Source organism: Paramormyrops kingsleyae, chromosome 13 (assembly GCF_048594095.1).
Source record: "Paramormyrops kingsleyae isolate MSU_618 chromosome 13, PKINGS_0.4, whole genome shotgun sequence".
NCBI classification, from domain to species: Eukaryota; Metazoa; Chordata; class Actinopteri; order Osteoglossiformes; family Mormyridae; genus Paramormyrops; species Paramormyrops kingsleyae.
The window spans coordinates 20,576,904-20,600,906 of record NC_132809.1 but is presented as its reverse complement, the minus strand read 5'-3'; the positions used below and the strand labels follow the sequence as shown (position 1 = coordinate 20,600,906).

Sequence of the window (24,003 nt, the reverse complement as noted above, 5' to 3'; positions counted from 1 at the left end):
CTAAACAACAGATTTAAATTATTTACAGCTGCCAAATGAACATGATTTTTTTTGTGTGTATAAAGACTCCAGACTTGAGTTGAATGGTTGTCAGTCAGGAAACGCCGCTGGTTATTTAACCATGTTATTTTCACTACGTTCAGTTTTGTAACTTGCCGATTTGGTTTATGCTTTGTATTGTTCAGACGACACTTTTAAGAGCCATTAGAAACCTGGAACGTCAATGCGGAGAAGGCACATTAATCAGAATCCTTTTTATTACCTAAGTAAAAACAAAGTTTCCTCACAAGGAATTTGCCTTGGTGATGCTATTACAAGACATTACATAGAACAGGGCTATTCAACTCACGGTCCTCAAGGGCCGAGCCCTGCTGATTTTCCAGCCTTCCTTCACTTGTGAGCCAGGTGTGAAGCCTCTGACCAATCAGAATCAGTAATTATTAAACTAACTACCTGGGAGAACTGAAAACAAGGCCTGGATTTGGAAGGCCTGGCTTATCTCATTTTTATTTCAGTTCACAATTTTTTTGTGTTTGTTTTTGATTCAGTTTAAGATAACGCTGGTTTCAAACACGTCGGCTCCATCAATCAACACGGATTAAGCCCAGAATCTAGCCTAAACATTTCTCATTTATTGGATGGAAATTCTAAGGCAGCAGGCAGACAACTTCATTACTTTAATAATGTGTGTATTTAGCAACTACATAGACAAGATATTACAAAGCTGTCCATACTAAGGGTAATTTAACCAACAAAGACAACACTAAGTGGTTTTGCCCATTCTGTGGTAAGCATTCCAAACCCGGCACAGTGTACAAACCACGTTTTTGTTTTGTGATAAATTGAACTACTCCCATAATTAAATTTGATTTTGAAGGGAAACATTTGTTTTGAGTTGAAGTGTCTTAGAAATCATAAAGGTAATTTCACTGAAATAAAAAAAACTATTGATTTAAAATAGTTGACATTTTCGTCATTGACTTCATTGACTAATTGCGGCAGCCCTAGTCTATATTACGTTGTTTTTTTTTTTTTTTAGTCTTGTAAAGTACAAATAACTTTATGGAAGTGAGTGAGTGTTTTGTAGACCTGTTGCTATGATGTCTAGGGTGGGTTATTTAATGCTAGACATAAATAGCGCTTCAGTTTCAACTAGCATTATAAGTATACCAGAGTTTTCTTCGCTCCCATCAAAATGAAATGCTACCAAGTGGACCAATCACAGTTCTTTCAGTCTGTGAAGCTGTGAGGTGGAATTTCATTGCTGGGGAGGTGCGTGTCAGGCCACAGCATAAGCTACGGCACAGGGTCCATGGCTGAGCCTTTCTTACAGCGTTGATTGGACACAGAAGTATATATCAGCCTTTAAGGTTGTGGGATGTCATGGAGTAATTCAAGATCCGCAGTGATCTATGGTTGACTACACTACTGAAGCACTATTTAGGACAGAATCGGTAAACAGACCTTTGACCCCTTGTACACAAATGTGTTTGAATACCAGTTTGCACATTGCACTCAACTGTTAACTGGATTATCCCATTGTAACATTGCCTGGTGGCGGCGGAAATTAACCCCAATTCAAAGCTTGCTAGAAGTCAACGCAAAACACGGCTCCTAACTTTAGCAGTGAATGGATTTGCTCATGGTCCACACTTGTTACCCAAACACGTACGTCTGTACCACAGGTCAGTCAATAGCTGACAATTGCAGATTCACAACTGAGTTTAGTTTAAATAATAATAAAAAAAGCACCAGACACAGTGTAAATCTTAAACTATTTAATCATACGAAAACAGAGGTACCACACATGGCATACAAAAGGACAGCTTGAAGAGTTCAGTGTTTTTAGCCCCATACCAAGATCTTTATGTACTACTATCAAGACAAAATTAAATCCTGAAACAAAATGCTTGCATGTTCCAAACTCAGTCTACAGAAATCTTATAAAAGGAAACATTATAAGCATCTAATTTTTTAAACTATGTTTTACATCAAAAATCACACAATGACAAAAACAGAAAAGTATTTTTTTCAAAACTCTTGGCTTTTGCCTTCCAATGCTGAATATTACTGAAGGACAGACTTAGTTTGGTCAGATGCAAATTGTAGAAGGCTTCACTTTTGATTTAAATTTTCACATTGTAAAACAGATCAACATTTTCTTGGTAGAAAAGGCAAAACTGTACAAAACCTAATTTTAAATATAATCCATCACATAAGAATTTAAAAAAATCCCACAGGTTTCACTCAGGAACAAGAAAAAGCAGCTGGAAGTCAGTCGCTACATTGTCTCAGATCAATGAAACAAGGAGTCTAATCTGAAGGACATCTTTTAATGTCTCAGTTTGAAATTTGAAAAATCGGGGATCAGGGATTTTGTTTACAGTCCACAAATTTGTTTTTCCAGTTTTGTATTAGTACTAGCAGGTGGTATCCATCTAAAGTTAGAGAAAACTAATCAAACCAGTCTGCTCCAGGATGGTCTAGGTCTGATCTGAATTCCATCAAGGACAAACAGGTTCAGAATTTGAAAAGTGTGATTTAATAATACCCAACACAGAATCAATATTGCATTTATACCACTGCACTAATTTATACGGTTGGGAATTTATGTTTCCAGCTCAAGGGGGAAAAAAATCCCACTCAAACAGTTTCATAAGGCATGTGCTCTACAAATCCCTGGTTATTAACAAAGCATAAAAACATCCACCTTCTAAAAACCATTGCTTTTGACCATTTTTAAGCAGTTGTGGAATGCTGCTCCAAACATTTCAATTTAAGGTCAAATCAAGACAAGTATGAACATAACTGAACTGATCACCAATTCATCAGCATGATCGATACAATACTTTGCGCTGCCAGGACAAAGTGAGTACTCTAACATGGAACACACTGAGACGAAAAATATGTGCCTTTCCAAAGTCACACACCTTACAAATTTCAGAAGATAAAGCAGTGTTTCCCATTCAAAAAAAATGCAAAATATGTGAATTGTTCAATTGCAAACACTTATGCTGTGATGTCTCTCACCTATCAAGCAATATACATTACAAAACACTTTACAATGCTTTTAAACTAAATACTTAAATTTCCTCAAAGCAATAACCCATAATCTTTAATGAACAGGGTCAGTAATGATAAACATGAGTTACAGTATGGCAGGATGGGTGTTTTATTTTGAGTCCCAGCATGAATATATGTGGATTGAAGATTTGGGCACATTCACAGGTTTTAAGAAGGGGGGGTAGGGGGAAGGGGAGAAAAACCTACTGTGATATAGCTGAATACATTACTCACATCAGCCACCAAATAAGTGACTGGAATACTGATCTTCTGAGTGTGATTTAGTCTAACGAAATACTCGCGAACCTCATTCCTGAAACGAGCCACACTGCACCCCATGCAATGCAAACATTAATTTCATAGACAGTAATACACAAATTCATTATAATCGGAGCCCCAACATAGTCAACTCACCTGGTAAGAACCTGAATGGAACCCGTTTTGATTAGTCACTGCAACACTAAGTAACCTCAAACACAGAAACAAAACCACCTTGTGTGTTAATGCACGATTAAACTATTGGGAAAGCAACAGGAGGTACAGAAAATGTGACCAAACATGCTAACTTTTGGCACTAGTTTATTCATTTCCAAATTTCTAAACAAAAATAAATCACATTTTGCCGAAGATTTCAGTGCAGTTACCAAAATTATGCATGCAAGATACAGGCTAAACTAATTGTGACAAGTAACTGAATTGTGCCCATTTTAGATTTTCATATCAAACTTCAGACAAATGCTGATTTCCCAACGAAAGCAAATTATGTGACTGTGGTGGCTGGACACACTAGACAGAAGAGGCAATCCATGTGTCTAATGACATCACTATTTATAGGAGCTCCCAAATGACACATTACAGTCAGCTAGCCTAGCACATTTACAAAGTCATCCTCAGTTTAAGCATAATGACATAACATCCTAAAAAAGTTAACAGGAGAATACACAACCACACGCACACACACAAAGTAAATTCTATAAATCTGTTTCTGACAAAAATGAATAGGAAGACTGCTCTAAACACAAAATAGGGAAAAGAAAACCTGTAAACAGGCAAAACTATTACAAAAATTACACTTTTGCAATATCTAGTGGTTACCTTAGGAAGTTCTAGAAAAATAGATTTTTGCTTGTAACAATATTTAAATGTAACTTTATACATTTTTTTCTTGAAAGAGCAGTCTTTCTAACTCACTATCAACAGTAATGAAGAGCACACAAAAAAAACAAAAATCCTTGTATAATTAAGCGTCAAAAGTTAAGTGTCAAAAGATGAAAATTTCAAGCATCAGAGAAGCGCAGAGGACAACGACTGGACGATGAACTTTTGACGTCACATCGACATGCTAGGCAAACGATGAACAAACGGGAACGAAGATATCTAGAATGAAACAAAACAACAAGGAGAACAACCTAGTTAAAGCAGCGATGAAACAAGGAAAGGAAAAAAGGAAGATCACAAATGATTATCTTTGCATGGGACTTTACGGGCACACATCCTAAACATTGAACAATTAATGCAGAACAGAGGAAGAGGAGGGGGAGTTATGAGCAACATGCTAAGGAAGCTACAGATGAGAACTGACAGCACACAGTAAGACACCACACAGACTGCCTAATCCACATTGGATCGGGACTTGGTGCTCTTATGGCAGATATTGCTTTGGAGGAAATTAACTTTCTAAAAAGAAAAATGGCAAAAATGATCACTGTCAGGGTTGTCAGTGCATAAACTGGTGCTAATTTTAATTGGGAAAAGGTAGCTTAAGTTTGAGTGGTGTGACTGTCATAGTAGTATGTACAAGATAAAGCATTTAAACATTGACAAAGTGCAATTTAAGAGGAACATATTCAGAGTAGCAGATCTGCACTGTATGAATGTGTGAAAACTGATCAGCTAAATTTAGGCCACGCAGATCTGTCTGAAGTTCAAAACTTAATTTTTACAAATGAATTACGTACTCTAATATGGTAATTAGCTATAGTAGTAATAAAAGGGTGTGAAACAAACAAAAAAAACATTTGAGACCTGGAATTTTGGCAACATTTTCAAGCCTGGGCTTTAAGACCACATTCCGCTTTTTGCCCAAGGACAACTTTTGCTATGTGACAGAATTTGGCACATTACTTGGCCAGTAAAGAAGAGTCAGTGTAAGGCTTCCTTATCAGCTTATAGGCCAACAACGTCACTGCGATCTCGTTCATTACAGATCCATCTAAAATGTCAAATAGGTGCTGCTTTAACTGTGCAGCTGTATGTAAGAAATTTCAATTACATATGCAGCGTAGTACAGCCTGTATGCCCCACCCCATCTAAAGCTGATTCAGTCCATGCTGTTTTCTGGTGAGCGTTATCCTTCTTGTTCATTATAATGGCAGGGGCAGAAGCACTGTGGTGGTCACACAGAATCTAATACCTAAATATAGACATCCATTTCCAGCTATGATGATTGGCTCATGTTTACAACCAAGAATGGTCTGAAATATTTAGCAGCATGGTAAATTCTTCCATTGATAGTATTCAGCCATTTTGACTTGTGTATCAGTAATAACATCACGGAGTGAAAAGGCTAACAAGTCAATGTCTTAAACCTTGCACACCCAAATGCATTATATATTAATACATTTACCAATTTAAATACTACAATTCTAAAAAATACTGCTGAAGTAAAAGTTTAAGTAAAAATGTTTTATTAATTTAATTCAGAGAAATAATTTACGCAATAAATAGTCTCCAAAACTCTGGAGAAATATAAAACCCTATAAAAATAGAAAAGGCATAATTTTGTAATATACATCTGGACAATTTCCATTTGTATAAAAACCATTTGTATGACCCTGGATGCCTAAGAACTGCTTTAGTTATTACATAACACTTACATCACCAATTTGAAAGATTGTAGATCACGTCAACTTCAATAATAAACACACTTAAAAAAAAAAAAAAAAAAAAAATTTGCAGAAAAAATAGGGGGTTTGTCTGTTATCTAAAAAGGCCCAAAAGGTAAATGACCAGTTGATGATAAATTTTTCCTGCTTACCAGCAAACACAAGACAGGAAAGGGGAATTCTATAACTTGGATATGAAAACTGTTGCCATTTTAAAACATATCCTCCTTTCTCATGTCAACTGGATGTTAGATAAAATTCAGAATTATTGCTGAAAAACTGGTCAAATGTGATGATATTCAGCATCAAACCGTAGAGTGACATTAATATAGCAGAGACAAACAGTTGAACTTGAACACAAGGAAGCTGGATACTAGTCCTTTTTTTGACAGGTAGAAAACTAGCAAGAACTCAAAGGCAAATAATGTCTGACAGGACCTAACTAGTGTGGTGTTCTGCAAAATCTTCAGCCGTTTATATGAAAACAAAAGAAAAAAATTCAAAACTCATTGTGGATCCCTGAACAAAAGTCAAGTGCTCAGCAAGTATGCGTAGGTCTGTATCTCTGTGTGTGTCTATATTAGAGTGAGATATAGTACGAGTGAGCCAAACACCACCTCATTACAAAACTACCAAGACTGAGCAAAGTGGCAAACCAGGGTTTAGAAAAAATTAAAACACCAGCCTACTACCCCAAGTCTAAACAGTCTTCAGCATTAGGCAATATATTTCAGTGAATAGACAATACATTCTAATGACTAAAAGCCTCATCGCATCATAGAACTCATTAAATTTAATGTTAAACAGTGAAAAATATAGTGACTTCTGCATTTGAGGAGTTGCCTAGTTGTCCCCTGGACTGCTCTGAAATATAATTTAGGGTTTGGACAACCCTTGATTAACATGGGGAAAAGGCAGTTTGTGGGAAATCTTGCGTTACTATAAATGGATGGGACTAATCAGTTTGGTAACAAAACTCAATGTAAAACGATGATCCAACCAATTGAACTTTGGGGATAAAAACAGCAGTATTATATTGGCTACAGGGTTCCATTTGTATAACACCTTTTAGACTTCTACTGTTACACAGCAACCTATATCATATGGCATCTTAAGAAAACATCAGGGCTTTTTCCAGTTGAAAACCACAACAAAGTAGTACCCATTTTCAGTGAACAAATGCCTTAATATTAACATCTGTCACTTTTCATTTTTATCTCCTTCCTTGCTAATACAGTGAACCGGAAGGAACCCCAGAGGAATGTAGCTAGGTTTGTGTAATACTCAATGGGGCTCTCACACCACACTCCACTTACCAGAAAACATTTTATAACAAGTCCATTCGAGAGAAAAAACACTCAGTATGGCTTGCTATCATTTTTGGAGCGTTTCAGCTGAACCTTCAGTCGCTTCATGCCGATCTGGAAACCGTTCATTGACTGAATGGCAGCCTGAGACGAAACTGGATTGTCATAACTTACAAAGCCTGAAAAGAGAAAGGGAAGGTGTCACTAACTGCTCTGCCCAAGCAGACTATTCTTCAGTGCACTGATTATTCGTCCGACACACGTGGGCAATTTAAGTCTGAAATGCTGACTGAATTGCAACTGCTTCATGTTTTAACACTCACAGGGGCCACCAGTCACACTACTCACTTTCAAGAACTACCTTAACACATAATCATTCCATTTGTGCCATCAGGTCTGACTGCTTATATTGAAACCAGCACAGCATGTTTAGAGTAATGTTCTTCCCTTTGAGGCTTAACTTAAATATGCCGTTCTCCATTTCACTTACCAAAACACTTGCTAAGGTTGGTCTGCTTGTCTATGAACACCTTGGCAGAAATGACGTTGCCGAACGGCATGAACATCTGGAGCAGATCCTGATCTCCAAACTCTTGGGGTAGGTGGTAGATGAAGAGGTTGGCACCTTCGGGACCTGATATTTAAACCAAGTAGGAAGGAAAGCCAACAACCATCAAATGTTTCCAATACTGAACCTTTTGAGAAGATCTTACCAAAACTGACAAACCACAAAGTTGCATTCTTCTTAGGCAATGATTTGCACTAATGATTTTAGGAATCACCTACAGTAAGTGTTGCAACTCATACTTAAGAAATCTGTGAACCCCAGACTCTGGTTCTTTCTTGTGCTTGCAGCCCATTGGAAAGAAGATAAGTAGAGGGTGACAAAACACTGACACCCCTACCCACTCCACCCCCAGGAAAGGACCACTGCCATAGCAACATACACACCAGCATACCAATACCATCAACAATTTACAAAGGAAGAGTGAGAAAGGGCACCAAATAAAAGCCAACTTCAAACATTTGGAATGAATAATCACTGTGACAAACAGACCAAAAAGCCAGCTAACACACACCTTCCTTCTGGCTGCCAGCAGCACCCATGTTCTGCTGGGAGAGTAAGTTCTGGTTGTAGAGGCTAGGCAGGGCAGCTGCGGCATACTGCTGGATGCCTGAGTATGCCTGGCTCAGCGCCTCCATTGTGCTACCTGTACCATTGGACAGGCCTCCACTGCCAAGCCCACCATTCAGAGCAGCCATTCCTGTAGATTCAGGACAGGGTGAGATTCTGACAGGCAAAACAGGCTACAACCAGTACAAGACGAGAAACAGACAGCTGTCATTTTTAAAAACACGTATTTGACTCCTACACTAACTGGGCTGATGTGGACAACATTTCAATAACTTGCATACTGTCACAGGTCTTTGGAACCACTTTTGTAGGCAGAAACTCATGTCATGTTGGATTCATATCCAAGCATGTATACAAATAGTTACAAACATCTGGAGCGTCCAAGAGTTTCCCTGGGACACCCGCCATGCTCACCTGCGAGAGACCCCATGTTGAGTCCAGCCCCAGCCCCTGCTGCCAGGGACTGAAGGGCCCCAAGGGAGGCCATGGGGTTGACTGAAGAGTTGGTGCTGGAAGTCGGAGATGATCCTGCTGCAGAAAAAGGAAAGACCTGACAATGTAAGGTATTCACAAGTACCTGGGGGACGTGTCGCAGGGCAACACAGAAGCTGGCGATAAGAGGAGCAATTCAGAACTAAGGTTATCCTTAAATAAAACGAAACTAAAAAGCACAAATGACACACGAAAGCTAAACTAAAATTAAAACAAACTAATAAGAATAGAAATTAAAATTGACCAATATTTAAACTTTATCAATATTCAAAGTTACTGTCAATCAGCTAATGACATTACTACTACAATAATGGAGATAGTTGCGCTGAATGATCAGCCATTTTTGATAGTTCAAAATGAGGCATTTCATTGGCTCATTCACCACTCAGAAGATATACCAGCCTGTACCAGCCTGCGACACATTTCAAATTCATTATTGAATCTGGTTGACATATCGAGTTTTCATTTTCCACAGAATAAAACCAATGTAAGCTTATTTTGCTTATCTGCACCTGTAAGCTCGGGAAGCAGTCATAAGAGTTAAATGCACCTATCTGCAAAGGTACAAGCACAATATGTGTCTGTAAAATTACCTTGTTTGGAAGACCAGTACATCAAAACTAAAACGACCTTGAAGCGAATTCATTGAACGGTGCACACACGCAACTGCAGAGCTACATCCTATCCAAGGAAACTCATTCAAATTCAGGTCACTCTATACTGTAGTCTAACTGGGTTTAAATGAAGAGGGAAACCGTTTGACCAACACATGTAGGTCTCCCCGCGTGCTGTCTCTGTGCTGTCTCTGTGCTGTCTCTGTGCTGTCTCTGTGCTGTCTCTGTGCTGTCTCTGTGCTGTCTCTGTGCTGTCTCTGTGCTGTCTCTGTGCTGTCTCTGTGCTGTCTCTGTGCTGTACCTGAGCTGGTGAGCACGCTGAGAGGGCTGCTGGAAGTGGTTAGCGCACTGGAGCCCGTGGGTGTGGACTGGGCGGCGCTGGCTGCGGCCGCCAGGGCTGCCAGGTTCTGCATAGCGTTCAGGCCTGGAACAGAGAGCCGGGAAGCGTGCTTACTCGTATGGGCAGCTGCAGAGCATGCATGCATATGCAGTTCACAGGAGCAGAGAGGCCCAGTCCATCATAGGTTTAAAATCAGCAAAGTTTAACATGACAGCACAAGACCAAACTGTTTCACTTGTGCTTTAGTGTCATGAGCTCCCCAACACAATACCACAGACACACAGGACAGAAAGCAGACAGGTATCCCAAACTACAGCAGAGGGACACTGTCCTGGGTGCCGGTCTCAATCAGCAATTCATAAAGGCACAAACCATGTACATATGGTTACCTGTGGAGCAAGCAGGGAGCACCCTGTGTGTAGTAACCACACATAAGGGAGGGGCCTTAAAAATCCATAGTCTGACATGGGGGGAGGGGAAATGGAGACAGGAGGGGAGGTTTCTACCTGACATGGGATGCAAGTTGTTGAGTGTGTTCCCAGAAGAGGCGGACTGGAGAAGCTGCAAATAAAGCTAGACATTACACCAAAACAGAGAACAGAGAACGTTAGGACTGCTTCCACTCTGGTGAATACTGGAGAGAGAGGGAGAAAGAGAGTGAGAGAAAGAGAGAGAGAGGGGGAGAGCGAGAGAGTTGCTGAAGGAAGAGAGGCAGAGGAAACAGGGAAAAGCCAGAAGGAAGAATAGAGAAGAGGGAAACTTCCACAGCACACCCATGGAGCAGCACTAACAACAGCAAACAAGGCCTGACGTCTATGCTGGACTGCGTGATGGTGTGAGGGCCTAGAATGGCCAAAAGTCAATCAGGATAAACCTGCAGATCATTCTGAATTCTAGATTGCCGGAAGAAGCCACTGTCCAACATAGGCATGCAGCCACAGTGGCAAAAACACATTCACTAAATTAAACAGTGAGTACAAGCAGAAGGGGACCGCACTGGCTTTCCATGTGCGGCGTTTTCACTGCTAGTGACTGTTTTAAAGTCTAGTAGGGCAAAAATTACATGTATTATGTAACAGGACTTAAAGCTAAAAGGATACGTGCAAGTTATCTGAGCTATGATCAACATCCCACTGTTAAAGCAGTCAGTCATAAAGAAATGTTTACATTTCAAAGTCATCTACAGAGCAACCGAAACCCAGTTCCTTAATACGGTTTCTGTTAAAGCGCAGAGTAGCGGGAGCAGGACTTACTGCGAGGTACTGCGGCCCGAGTGAGTTCAGCCCCGTCAGGTTCCCCCACATAGATGCAGCGTTGAGCTGCTGCATCTGCTGCTGGAGTTGCTGGGCAATGCGCTTCTGCTCCTTGTCCTTCTGCGTGTCAGCGAACTTCACCACGACGGGGGAGGAGCAGCCCTGTAGGCATGGAGGGGGCAGTGTGCCATGGCTTTGGGTATAATTGGTCTCTGAGGAACTCCAAAGGCTAATGCATTAAGGAGAAAGATCTACCATACACCAACAGACAAGCAAGCCTCTACGGGTTCAAGAAGGAAACAGGGGATGACAAACCACAAAGACTCCAGAGGGAAATCTCGGCGCTGTTCTATTTGTGAGAGCGCTCTCTGGATGGCACTGTCCATCCACCCTTACCTCCATTGTCTGTGACTGATGCATTGCTTTAATGGCTGTCTGTGCCATCTGCCTTGCTGTATAGGTGATGAAAGCACAACCTGCAACATATGTACTTGTGTCACTTGTTGACCTCCCAAAAAAAAGTTCTATGGTAAAAGTGAAGCAGGCTGTTAATGGTGCAGCGGCCACCTTACCGCGGCTCAGTCCATCAGGACCACGCAATATTCTGCACTCCTCAATCTGCCCACATGGTGAAAACATAATCCTGATGTCATTCTCATTGCACTTCTTTGAGATCATTCCTATAAATAACTTCCTGTCTTCAACCGCTGAAAAGCAAGCCAGAAACACATCAAGGGTCATTAGTGCAGTTAGAAGTTCATCTTCATAAGGAATACTGACCACGTACACGCAAGCCACTGAAGCATTCAGCTTTTGTGCGGTAGCTCCACTAACATGAAAGTCAAATCCATTACTTCATGAAAAACACAGGACATGATCAGCTATACATGTAATAAAAAGCACTCAAGCCTATTTTTTTATTTAAAAATCCTCAGTGGTGTGTTGTACCTGGAGGAATCACCCGGCTGCTCACATACAACCTCTAACAGTAAAACCAGTCCAGGGAAACATTTCTTTAAAGCAACGAGTAAATTTATCATCAGGACTATTTGTGTATATACGTGCTTCACTGAGAGGTTGGCTATAAATCCGTTTTCCTTTTAGGGCCCATTAAAAAAAGAGCAGAGTCTGCAGACTGCTTCTCTCTGCAGCCAGGCTATTCCCGCAAGTGCAGCTTTGCCCCATTTGCAGCAAATTTATATTTACCATTGTTCTTCTCACTGTCCGCTGGCTTCATCTGGATTGGGTGATGCATCTGCAAAGAAAAGATTGCGAAGTGAACTTTACAATCAAATTTACAAGAACTCTGACAACTAATGTTCTGCTGTAAATCCAGCACAATTCATACACAAACAGCAAGGTAGAAGCTTAAACTGGAAAAGTCCAAAATAATGCAGGTTGTATTTGTAAGTAGGGGTCAGCAATATAACCAAAATCTGTTTTATTAGTCATTGATGATAGAGCATTTTTTTGTTTACAAACCAACCAAATCGGTATGTGATGTTATTTTACCATTTCACCACTGAACCAGCAACTCTATCTTCATTGTTAAATTATAATAGTAAACTTAATTAGGGCATGTAAAATACTGTACATGAACAGATGTGGATACATTTGTTGGTACCCTTCCATGAAAGAACCCACAATTGTCTGAAATACCTTGAATGACAAAAGTAATTGGCAATCAATGTTTATTCGATATTTAATAAAAATCAGTCTTTGCTTTAGAGATTTGATTTCAAACAGAATATTTTAAACACCACAAATAAAAAGTGATGGGACCCATAACCTAATATTTGGTTGCACAACCGTTAAAGTAAATCTCAGCAAACAAGCAATTCCTGTAGCTCTGAGTCTTTTGCAACCATCAACAGGTAGTTTGGCCCGTTCTTCCTGAGCAAACTTCTCCAGCGGTGTCAGGTTTGGAGGGTGCCTTCTTCACACTGCATGTTTCAGTGCTTTCAATAGATGCTTGATAGTATTCAGATCTGGGCTCAGGGAACCACTTCAGAATAGTCCAGCACTTAGTTCTTAGCCATTCTTGGGTGCTTCAGCTGTGTGTTTTGGTGCGTTATCCAGTTGGAGAACCCACGACCTGTGACTGAGATGGAGCATTCTGATACTGGGCAGTACATTTTGCTCCAGCATGTCTTGATGTTTGGAGAGTTCATTGTATCCTGCACAGACTCAAGACACCCCCTGCCAGATGCAGTAAAACAGCCCCGAAACATAACTGAGGATCCTCCATGTTTCGTACTAGGTTTGGTGTTCTTTGCCTTGACAGCTTCATTTTGTGTCTCTGGACACAGAACTGATGTGACTTGTCAAAAAGCTCCAGTTCTGTTTCATCTGTCAAAAGGACATTATACCAGAAACTTTCTGGCTTTTCAATAAGCATTTTAGCAAATTCCAGTATAGATTCTTCATGTGTTCCTTTCACCAGTGGAATTCTCCTGGTTTCCTGGGTTTTCTTCCATTGAACCCATTGTCACTTGAACAGTGACAGGTGGTGTGATCAGACACTGATAAACCCTGAGTTGGGAGCTTGTATCTCTCTGGAAGGTGTCCTTGTCTTTTTGTCTACCATTCCCACTATCTTTCTGCCCAATCTGGTGAATTTTTCCTCTTGCAGCTGTGTCCAGGGAGGTTCGATAGACCTTAAATTTCTTAATATTTATACCTGTAGTCACAGGAACATCTTGGAGATTGTCTTAAAACTTCTGCCTTTAATATGCTTGTTGATAATTTTCTTAGAGCGCCTCAGACAACTCTGCCTTTTGCTTTCTCTGGTCCATGTTCAGTGTGGTACATAGAATAATAGTGGCTAATTCTCAATTTAAATATGTAGAATGACTGATTTCAAGATTGAAGATGTGTGAGGTGCACTAATTTAAGAAACGTCACTGATCATTTTATTTAAAATCTTTTTAAAAATCATTTAAGATTCTTTGTGCGATATACAATAATTTACCTCACACTTGTTTTGCTTTATTCAATAAATCAAATGCATGAATGTATACAGGAAACACTAACTGAATTTTTCAGGAAGCATAAAGTACTTTCTCCATGAGTGTTAAGGGTACCAACAAATTTGTCCACGTCTGTAAAATACAGAAAAAATAAACTGACTCACTATGATCAAGGTGCTTTATTAATACTAAAAGTTTTGCATATAAACGAACATTTATCACACAAAAGTAGAATCTTTTTCAACCCAAATCAACATCACATGACTGCAATCCTTTTAACAGACCGATGGTATATAAAGCTTGTTTGGGTTTCTTTTCTCAAGCCAAATTTGATAACTGATGAGAAAAGATTAAGTTTAAGATTAAGATTTAGCCATTAAGTTGAGATCCACTGAGAATGGCAATTGACAAAGTGATATATACAGATAGCGCTGACATGCAGGCTGGTATTGCTTTTGTTTCACCGTTGCAGCCTCTGAACATGAAGGCATCACAATAGGCTCTTGTTGGTTTGTTCTGATAAGTAGTGCCGTATCGAGACTCATGTGATAATGCTGAAACACTCATCGTGAATACATGTCACATACATTATCGTCATTATCACCCATCACTATCCAAGTAATGTCTTGATTTCTAATGATGACTAGTTATTTCTTAAACAGCTGCAACAAACTGAAGCAAGCCTAACTAATATTACTTTTGATATAAATTTTAAATGTTAAGCACCGAGATCAAAACGAAGCAAGGGGTTCTGTATTTGTCCTACCAACTGGGTCGTCTTAGTGGTATTTTGTTTATAGCAATCAAGACATATCTCATGGAAACAAACCTAAAGGCTCTGTGATATTAATGTGCCACCCCAATGAAAACTGATAACTTCAAAATTACACACGCAAACTCCATTCAAGGTTACATCTGATGCCATTGATACATTTATGGCACAATTACGCTTTTCATGGTTAATAAAACATTCCAACTTACCCCGGGCAGAATTTTCATATTATGGAGAACATTTTGTGCTTCTAATGCTGCCTTGCGAGTGTAATATGTTATGAAACAACAGCCTGCAATAAAGGAGAGATTTGAGATACACTTTAGTTTTCATCTTGCCATTAATGGTGAGGTCACACTGTACTAGCTTCTGTTGAACACTTGAATAAGCAATTCGGAACGCTGGTGTGCAGCAGTAAACTTTGGAGGCACCTTTCAGTCACAATATTGTGATGCCAGAGATGTTCACTAGTCACAAAATTAGAGTCCGAGTCAAGTCTGAAGTCTCCATCGTGGTTCAAGGACATTCCTGTTTATCAAAATATTTAACTTTTTTTCTATTAGTGACTGATGCGACTAAATGGGAATCACCACTTAAATAGTTCAAAAACTCATAGTTTCTCATAGTTACTTAGGTGTATATACATTTTCAAGAGTCCCCATCTTGGTGTGATGCCACTGGAAAAAACTCACTGAATGTTAAACAGCTGACTGCCAATAACCTTACCTATGGCAGTAGGGATGGGTATTCAAGCAAAACAATAGAGCTTTCAGATACAAAAAACATCATTCTTGGTAAAGCCTGAATTTTAATTCCCACAGCTTTCAACACTTAAAACAGTAAAATGAGTTCAATCCAGATTTTATGGACACACCTGTACCAAGATGTGTGTCTGTTAATGCTGCATGCATGTTAATGATCAGCATAAGAAGTCAGAGGCAATGTGAAAGACATCACAATATCAGATTAAATGTAGCAGTAAGCATTCCTGTCCATTAAGTTTACTTAATAAAACTACAGAATAATGATGTTAGCAAAAGTAAGTTAACGATACAAAAGCCAATCACAATTTAAAATTTTGCATAATAAAAATTATTATACTATTATTTATATATTATTTATATATTATGTATATATTATTATAATTATTATACTAATTTTGGCATTGGCTGACATCAATGAATCAATGTAGTGATATTAACAACAGAAAAGCTTTTGTGTTCTACATTCACGGATCAAAGAATCTCCTGGTGGGATCAACAAAGTTCATCGTACCACCTTTCCAGGTAGCGTTTATTTCCTAACGTATGGAAGTAAATCTGTCATCACAATTTGAATTTTATATGCCACTAAAATTCTAACACTGAATATTTATGCATTGGAAATATGCATCGGAAATTCAATGGTCCGAATTCACATGCAAAAATACAAGGTTAAAAAATACAAAGACAACATTTCAAAGTTGCTCCAATTCGATGGTCCTAATTCACATGCAACAATACGAGGTTAAAAATACGAGCTATACATCCGGGATACCAAGGCTAAGCAATCGAATCTGTGGCTGCGTTCGACTTGGGCTTAGGTCTGTCTGCAGCTGACGTGACAAGAGCATCTGGCTGCGGCTGCAGGGGTGGAGTATAAACTTACTGCAGCCAAGTCGGACAACTTCTCCTCATCGTCTGCGAGACCTGACTGCAATGGCCGCACTGCCAGAAGGGTGTAGATAAATCTATACAAATATCACCTGCATGCACATTACTTCTTTTCCAATAACCAACTCCTGATCCAAACTGTTAGCAGTGGAAAAAAATAAACTATTGTGTATAGTGGCTCTGTGTAAAAAGATAGCTGCGAGGAAAAAGATCAAATACATGTATTTCAAGGAATCAAAGTTTTTATTGTCATGTATTGAGTACAATGCAATTCTTACTTGAATGCCTTCTTCACAGACTGGACAATTAAACAAATAAAGCAGCGCAACATTACAGTAACTAACAATAAATAAGCCACTAACTTATGTGTACTTTTAGAGCATTTATATAATTTATTTAAACTTTATTTTACCAGGTAAATTAACTGAAAACCAGTTATAATTGCTTTACGTCATATTCGGGAGAAATAGCAGATAACGCCTCGGAACTGCCTGGGATACAAACGTCAGAACTAGAATGCATTGCTGTTGTGCTGTAAGCAGCTGAATGAAGTTGAACGCAGCCACAGATTCGATTGCTTAGCCTTGGTATCCCGGATGTATAACTCGTATTTTTTACCTCGTATTTTTGCATGTGAATTTGGACCATCGAATTTCCGATGCATATTTCCATTGCATAAATATTCAATGTTAGAATTTCAGTGGCATATAAAATTCAAATTGTGATGACACAGATTTACTTCCATACTAACGTACAAGCATAAAGTGAAACTGGTCGACCTAGACATTTGTTTTCTTAAACTCCTTAGCTTAGATCACCACCACCACCACCCTTAATGGCAACAACAAACAATAGTACAATCCTTCAGCAACAACCAAAAAACTCCAGGCAGAAACATGCAAACACTAAGTGCCTTCCCATTTTAAACCAAATCAGGTTTGAGTAATTACTTTATATCTCTTGTCCAAATGCCATGTGCTATCTTTTGAATATCTAGAACAGAATGTGTTAGTGTGGGCGTCCAAAAATGTTTAAGCTCAAACTCCACAAAAATGTGTTGTTGCAAATTTATTCTGATCTGTGTTTGTCTACAAATTATATCAGCTCCCTAAATGATGCATTCACAACTTTTCTGGATTCTAGAATATAAGCACAATAAGAAACCAGCAAAACCTATCACCCTACTTGCAGAAAAACAACAAAAACAATCCCATAATAAACACTTATGGTATTATGGATAACAGAAGCCCCCCCTGCTGAAATACCCATGCCTGACCTTTGCTCTGAGGGGGGTTCTGACTCCGATCTCGCAGCACATTGATCTCATAGACGGCACCATAAGGCTCAAAGAGTTCACGCAGCTGCTCCTCCGTCCAGGATCGGGGGATCTGACCCACAAACATCTTAATGGCATCAATGTCAGGCTGGTCTGGATGGTCCAGAGTACCATTCATCTTCTTTGCTCTGAAAATAGAAAGATAGGTAGAGGGGTCACAGTCCGGAAATTGTTGGCACTAAGCCATGGAGGCTACTCATTAAATTGAGCAAGAACGTCTGAACCAGCTTAAAGAGCCTAAACCCTTAACCTTCATGCGCCCTCTGCACTTCAATTTATGTCTATGTTATATCATATACACTTACAATTAGTCATTCCAATAGAGGGCAGAACTTTCAGAAAGTAGCACAGCTGGAAACTGTTTAAGGGGGGGGGGGGTACCTTTTCTCACTGCTGCACCGCTAAAAATGTACCGCGAAAGATCAGAAATGGAAGATATAGCTGACGCTGGAACTGAAAATGAGACACTTGGTGTTGTCAAAAAAAAACAATTCTCAGATACTAAATCGATATTAAAAATTAGTATCCGATTAGATACTCACTTTCACCATTATTGATACCAACAGAGCAGTTTCCGCCTCATTCGCCACAGGTCACACAGCATCACTACAGTGTACTACTTGACCGGTGTACTCCTTAACATTAGACGTTTATCTATAAGCAGTTAGCCAACAAACACGTTAGCCATGTGTTATCATTAAGGTAGCGGATAGGCGCAATGGCTAATAAAATACAGTTAATGTGGGAACAATGCAAAAACGTAAAACAAAAATGTCCTGTAAAATGTGGTAAACACCCAGTCATACTTTAAAAAAAATACCGTCACATACCGTGAAACCGATATAACTGAAAAATACCATGATATAAATTTTTGGTCATACTGCCCAGCTCTAGGATGAACCGGTTTCCGGTTTCACAAACCACAGCAAATTTACTATAAATTTACTTACTATAATGTGCAGCAGATGAGAAACAAGACAACTTGTTTTTAAGGGGAGACAACGGCCCTTTGTTAAGCTTTTAAAGGGACTAATACAGACATCCAACAACTGAAACACATACTGAGGAAACTCATGGTGGTCTGATGCTGAACGGTACGGCACACACATGGTGGGTAGTTTACATAATAACTAGACACACGTGAGGACCGGACAGGGTTCATGAAAGACACAGGTGAAGGCACACATGAGAATAGGGAATACGACAAGTATTAACAATAACTCACAATTTTCCCAGCATGCTCCTGAGCTGTTACTGGCTAAGCAATGCGAAGCCATCTAGCTGGGTTACATTATATTAAATACTGTGTAGCATTAACCAAAGTTAGTAGCAGTCTCCCAGATGCAGTTGTGAAGGTTCAGCATGCAATGAGAGTTAGTTTTGTTTTGAAAACTTGGTGGAAGGTGGTCACAGTGCTCAAGAAATTTTTCAGCCTTCTAGAGGACTAGGTCAGAGGTGTCGTCCTATTTTGCCTTTTATAAGACTGCAGTAGGAAAACTGAAGATGGCCACGCTGTCTGCAGAAGATGCAGAAAGAACATATCTGAAAGGGGTACACACGTCTAGTTTTACAGGTCGTCTCTGAGACCACCACTCTATAGCGAATGCCTGATTTGAGAACTCAGAATGAGTAAAATGTTGCGGTTTGTCCATCTAACGTGGTAATAGCTTGTCAATAATGTAAACAGAATCTTTCAGTGTTACCCACTCTCGGAAAAACAGAAGAACAGTCATTATTTTAGAGTGGATATATTAGAATAGCCAGTTTCAGGACAGAAGTATACGGTGTTTGTTTCATTACGATGCCTATGAAGTTTTTTTTATATTAAAAAAACCTCTGGCTGTTTTACTTTATTGGCTACATTATTTTAATGTTTAAAATGTATAATGCTGCTAATATTATTTGTGATTTTCAATATAAAACTTGATCAAATGATTACAGTTTGTGTATCAGTACTTTTTGAACATTTTCAGCCCATTTTAACACTGCGATAATACTGCCAACCATGATTTTGGTAACAATAATTGTGATATTAAATTGTCATACCGTTTCATTTCTAAAAAGTGGTAAACTTTAGACATTTAACATATACTACATTTAACATATACATTATGCATTTTGAAAAAGTAACTATTGTTAAAATTGCAAAGCTTGCTAATTTTTGTTTCCTATAACTGACCAAAAATGTTTAAGCACAATGTATTGATGGTTTGAACCCAGTGAGCTACTGCCTGTCACAGCTGGTAGTGCTATCGCTGCACACTGCCAACTGTGTGTGTGTGTGTGTGTGTGTGTGTGTGTGTGTGTGTGTGTGTGTGTGTGTGTGTGTGTGGGGCATTTTGGTGGAGTCTCCAGTTTCCTTCAACTGTCCAGAAACATGCAACTTAACAGAATTGGAGTGCCTTAAATTGACTGAATGTGTGCTCCTGAAATGGTCAGTTGGAACCTGCCTTGCGACAAGGGCATTGTATCAATATAATATTATACAGCTCTGGAAAAAATGGATACCACAGCACAGTTTCCCTTATTTACCAATTTATGGGTGTGTGTCCGATTACTGTTATTTTGCAGACTGCAGCCTTGTTGTTCTCTGTTTTGCATTAATGAAGAACTTGTTCCTTGCTTTATGGGACTCAGTCCTACTTCAAAGATCATGACATGAACTGTTCTTGCAGTGCACTTCACACCTGCCCTTAATATGTCCCATTCCTTCTGAAGGTCACTCGATGACAATCTCAGATTCATGAGAAAAACTGTTGGATAAGTTAACATCTCTGACATTAGAAAGTTGCTTCTGCCCTTCTGGTCATTCCTGGTGTAGCCTGCTTCACCTTGTGTTTGTGTAGTGGGGTCTTAGAAATATAGAACCTGGAAGCAACCTGCTGTTCAGCGTAGCTTCTGCCAGCAAAACCAGGATTAAACCTGGATTGGAAAATACAGATTTTCTTTAAAATAAAGAGTGGTCTTAATTTTTTTCCCAGAGCTGTGTGTTATACTATATTTTATACGATTATCTGATGAATTGTCAGATTAAAATCAGTATATTACTGGATTATTGATATAACTGATCGCGACAGCACTACATTTAATTTTTGAAGCATAAATTGCAATTGAAATTGAAATTTGAGTCAAAAAAATCAGTGTTTTTTCTTTAAATCAAACCCTGGAGCCCTACTACAAATACATACAAACATACAATATTCTATGATAAACAACCAAAAAGAAACTCAGCTTCTTGCATGATGGATGGGTAATGAGGTCAAAAACACATACATAATCTGAACACTGCCAGAGGTAAGTAGAACAAGGGAATACTGGTCTAAGTGAAATCCATACAGGAGGGGATGGTGGAGAATAAAATGGTGGATTACTTGGAAGAGCAGGCACCGATAATAAAAAAAGAACAGAGGAGAGCAGAGCCCTGCCTTGGCACCATACATGGGCACAAAGCTATGGCCATCTTAGAGCTCATTGGGCCTGCCAACTGAAAAGCTTCTGCAGGAAATGTGGGAAAGCTTCACTGGCCGGAACTGTACAAAACCCTTAGCAGCAGGACCATTACAATGGGCCAAAGTTCAGACTAAGGAACTGACTAGCTTAAAACGGCAGAAATGCTGAGAGCCAGAGTTCCTGCAGCCACCCTGGCACAAGCATGCAGTATGGGAGTCTAAGAGTACACGACAGAAGATAAGCTGAACAAAAAATACCAACCTACTTCTCTCACATGAACCTTTATAATATATAATAATGTGCTGGACTAAGTATTTTAGTACCAGTGGGGCACTATGAAGAGAATTTTTCAGTAACAACAGTAACCAATTCACAGAGCAAAAATCAATGCAAAAATTTGGGTGATGAAATTGCTTGTGGGGGTTTTACTTCCGAGAGAGAACCAGATTGTAGAGAAGGTGGGCAAAAGACATGTGACTGGTTGGTCCCACCTTCTCTAGTTGGTTAGACCTACCTCCACTACAATCTGACTGGTTCTCTGGACCAATCATTTTTCATTCTGCCCTCAGAACATTTTTGGGAGTAAAACTCCCATGAGCACATATGTTGGCAGGCCATAAGCAGTAGACTTGGTGACAAGATCATTTAGAATGTAATTAAACATTTTAACCACCTCTTTCTGGTCATGCTTTGGGAAAAAGGGCTGTCTTTCAGAAAATATCTGAAAAACAATATATTTTCATGTAGCATGCATGAAAACTACTGCAGTGTTACTACTAAATATTCTACTCAGCTATTCAAAATGAATTCTATATCATCCTAGGACTGGGCGATATATGAATATATCGTTCATTGTGCAATAATCACCAGGGCTTCAGATGACAGGCAAAACATTTGGCCGAACACCAATTTTTCGATATGATATCGCCCAGCCCTATATCATACTACCTCATAGCACACAACAGCCTGTAAAAATTCAAACACAGGCTTCCCATTCTGTTCAGGAGTACATGATCTCAGTTCTGTAGTTCACCATGTACACTGTACAAGATAAATAAGTGCTAATTGAATTTGTATTTTAAAACCTAGAGACGCACTGATTGCATCTGTCAACTAATCGGTATTGGCCAATATAGCAACAATCGGCCATCAGTTGATGGTTGAAATAAGCCATATATTAACGCTGATTAATTTCCTTTAAAATGGTAACCTATATTGTTTTGCACATGCACATACTAAACAGTTAGAAAAATGTCTGCTGTGTGGAATTATTTTAACATTAGTGAAAATGTTAACGCATTTTGCAAATGTTGCTCTGCTAAAATTTAATTAGGAGGATCTACAAATAAACATTTACACAACGTATTTGATTGCTCACCTTAAGGCGAGACAGTGAAGACTATAGTGTTTCTGAAAAACAAATCTGTTCCAATAAAGGTGGCTGCGGTTTTGGTGAATAATGCTAGTATGTCAGTAACCCAAACTTTTGATAGCAAAAGAAAATTCAGTGCAGACATTGCAAAATTAAAATATATTACTCTGAAAATTATGGCATTGATGATCAGTTCTCTGTTCTAAATCTAAAATGTATACAGTCGAAATAATCGGCTATTAGTATCGGCCAGAAATCTCTGTGGTATCACTAATTAAATCATACTATAAACATTGTATTTTCAAACTTAACTATTTAAAACCAAACAAAAAAACATTTGAATACATTCACCCTGCAATTTGTAAACAACGTGGACAAGCTATGAAAGTGCTACTTACACTGGGCTTGTGTTCAATGTACAATGATCCACCATCATGTTAGGCAGGAAATCAAGTTTAAAAGAGGTCATGGTTCCAAGATAATACAAAACTAAAACTAGAAATGACAGGATCAAAAGGTAAAAACCCCTAAACCAGACTTTTCAGATTTTTAAAAATCTGCTAAGGCTCATTCGAGTAAAACTACTGATCATAAGGAATGAGAAGAAAAAACACAAAATAATGACCGACACACAGGCGGGAACAGACAAGTGAGCTTTCAGCAAGACTAACCGTCCCAAACATGGATCTGGATTTGTGATAGGGAGACCAGCTGCGACCCGAATGCTGAATGTGATCGCATAGGGGGCCACAATAGAAAATGCTGATGGGTTTGGTTTTTTTGTGACAGTTTCTCCTGTCCAAGCAGAATAGGGTGCAGCGTCAGATAGTGTGTCAGATAGATGTTGATAAGAACATGTGACGGCCTGCAGTGAATGAGGACGATGACAAGCCCATAATCCTGAACTAATACATGACATTTAAAAGGCAGATCAGCTGGGGTGGCAAAACAAGCCCCTTTTTCTCAGAAGCAAGAGCTATGGGGTGAACCATTCGTCACATTACACAGGTTGTGTCACATTGCCTCTAGGGCAGTTGGGGGAAGCTCACACTGTGGCTGCCCATGCCTCTCTGAGGACAGATATAGGACATCAGGGTCGATGCCATCCATCCAGTGCAACTGACAATCACTACAGAAATACACCAGACAGCACAAAAACAGCTATGACTTAAGAGGGCACAGTAAAGCCTGAGAAGTAAAACCATCATTGAGGTCTGCAAGAAGGAAGGAGAGCAAAACAGCGGGGACTTACACAGGACCACGGCAGTATATCCGGAAGTATACAGAAGTATAGCACAACAGCCATGAAAGCTAAAAAGGTACCACTGGTGTGGTGGTACTTTTTGTGGTTTAAAGTCTAACA

General features: G+C 39.2%; 1 protein-coding gene across 7 annotated transcripts in view; it reads right to left on the bottom strand.

Moving 5' to 3' along the window:
- Positions 1–1,763: 1,763 nt before the first annotated feature.
- The window catches only part of celf1 (cugbp, Elav-like family member 1), a 31,142-nt gene continuing 8,902 nt past the window's right edge, over positions 1,764–24,003 (bottom strand). Inside the window, exons 2-14 of one of the 7 annotated variants that reach the window (XM_072698382.1) lie at positions 17,759–17,946; positions 15,040–15,122; positions 12,296–12,344; positions 11,662–11,796; positions 11,486–11,565; positions 11,090–11,251; positions 10,343–10,409; positions 9,798–9,920; positions 8,805–8,921; positions 8,335–8,520; positions 7,746–7,889; positions 7,265–7,434; positions 1,764–4,440 (exon numbers count right to left, since the gene is read on the bottom strand). In XM_072698382.1, the coding sequence (XP_072554483.1) occupies positions 7,307–7,434; positions 7,746–7,889; positions 8,335–8,520; positions 8,805–8,921; positions 9,798–9,920; positions 10,343–10,409; positions 11,090–11,251; positions 11,486–11,565; positions 11,662–11,796; positions 12,296–12,344; positions 15,040–15,122; positions 17,759–17,936 (1,452 nt within the window). In that variant the 5' untranslated portion in view covers positions 17,937–17,946 and the 3' untranslated portion in view covers positions 1,764–4,440; positions 7,265–7,306. Of the gene's footprint in view, positions 4,441–7,264; positions 7,435–7,745; positions 7,890–8,334; positions 8,521–8,804; positions 8,922–9,797; positions 9,921–10,342; positions 10,410–11,089; positions 11,252–11,485; positions 11,797–12,295; positions 12,345–15,039; positions 15,123–17,758; positions 17,947–24,003 lie in introns of all 7 variants that reach the window. The other 6 variants (XM_072698383.1, XM_072698385.1, XM_072698384.1 and 3 more) reach the window with 6 other exon arrangements.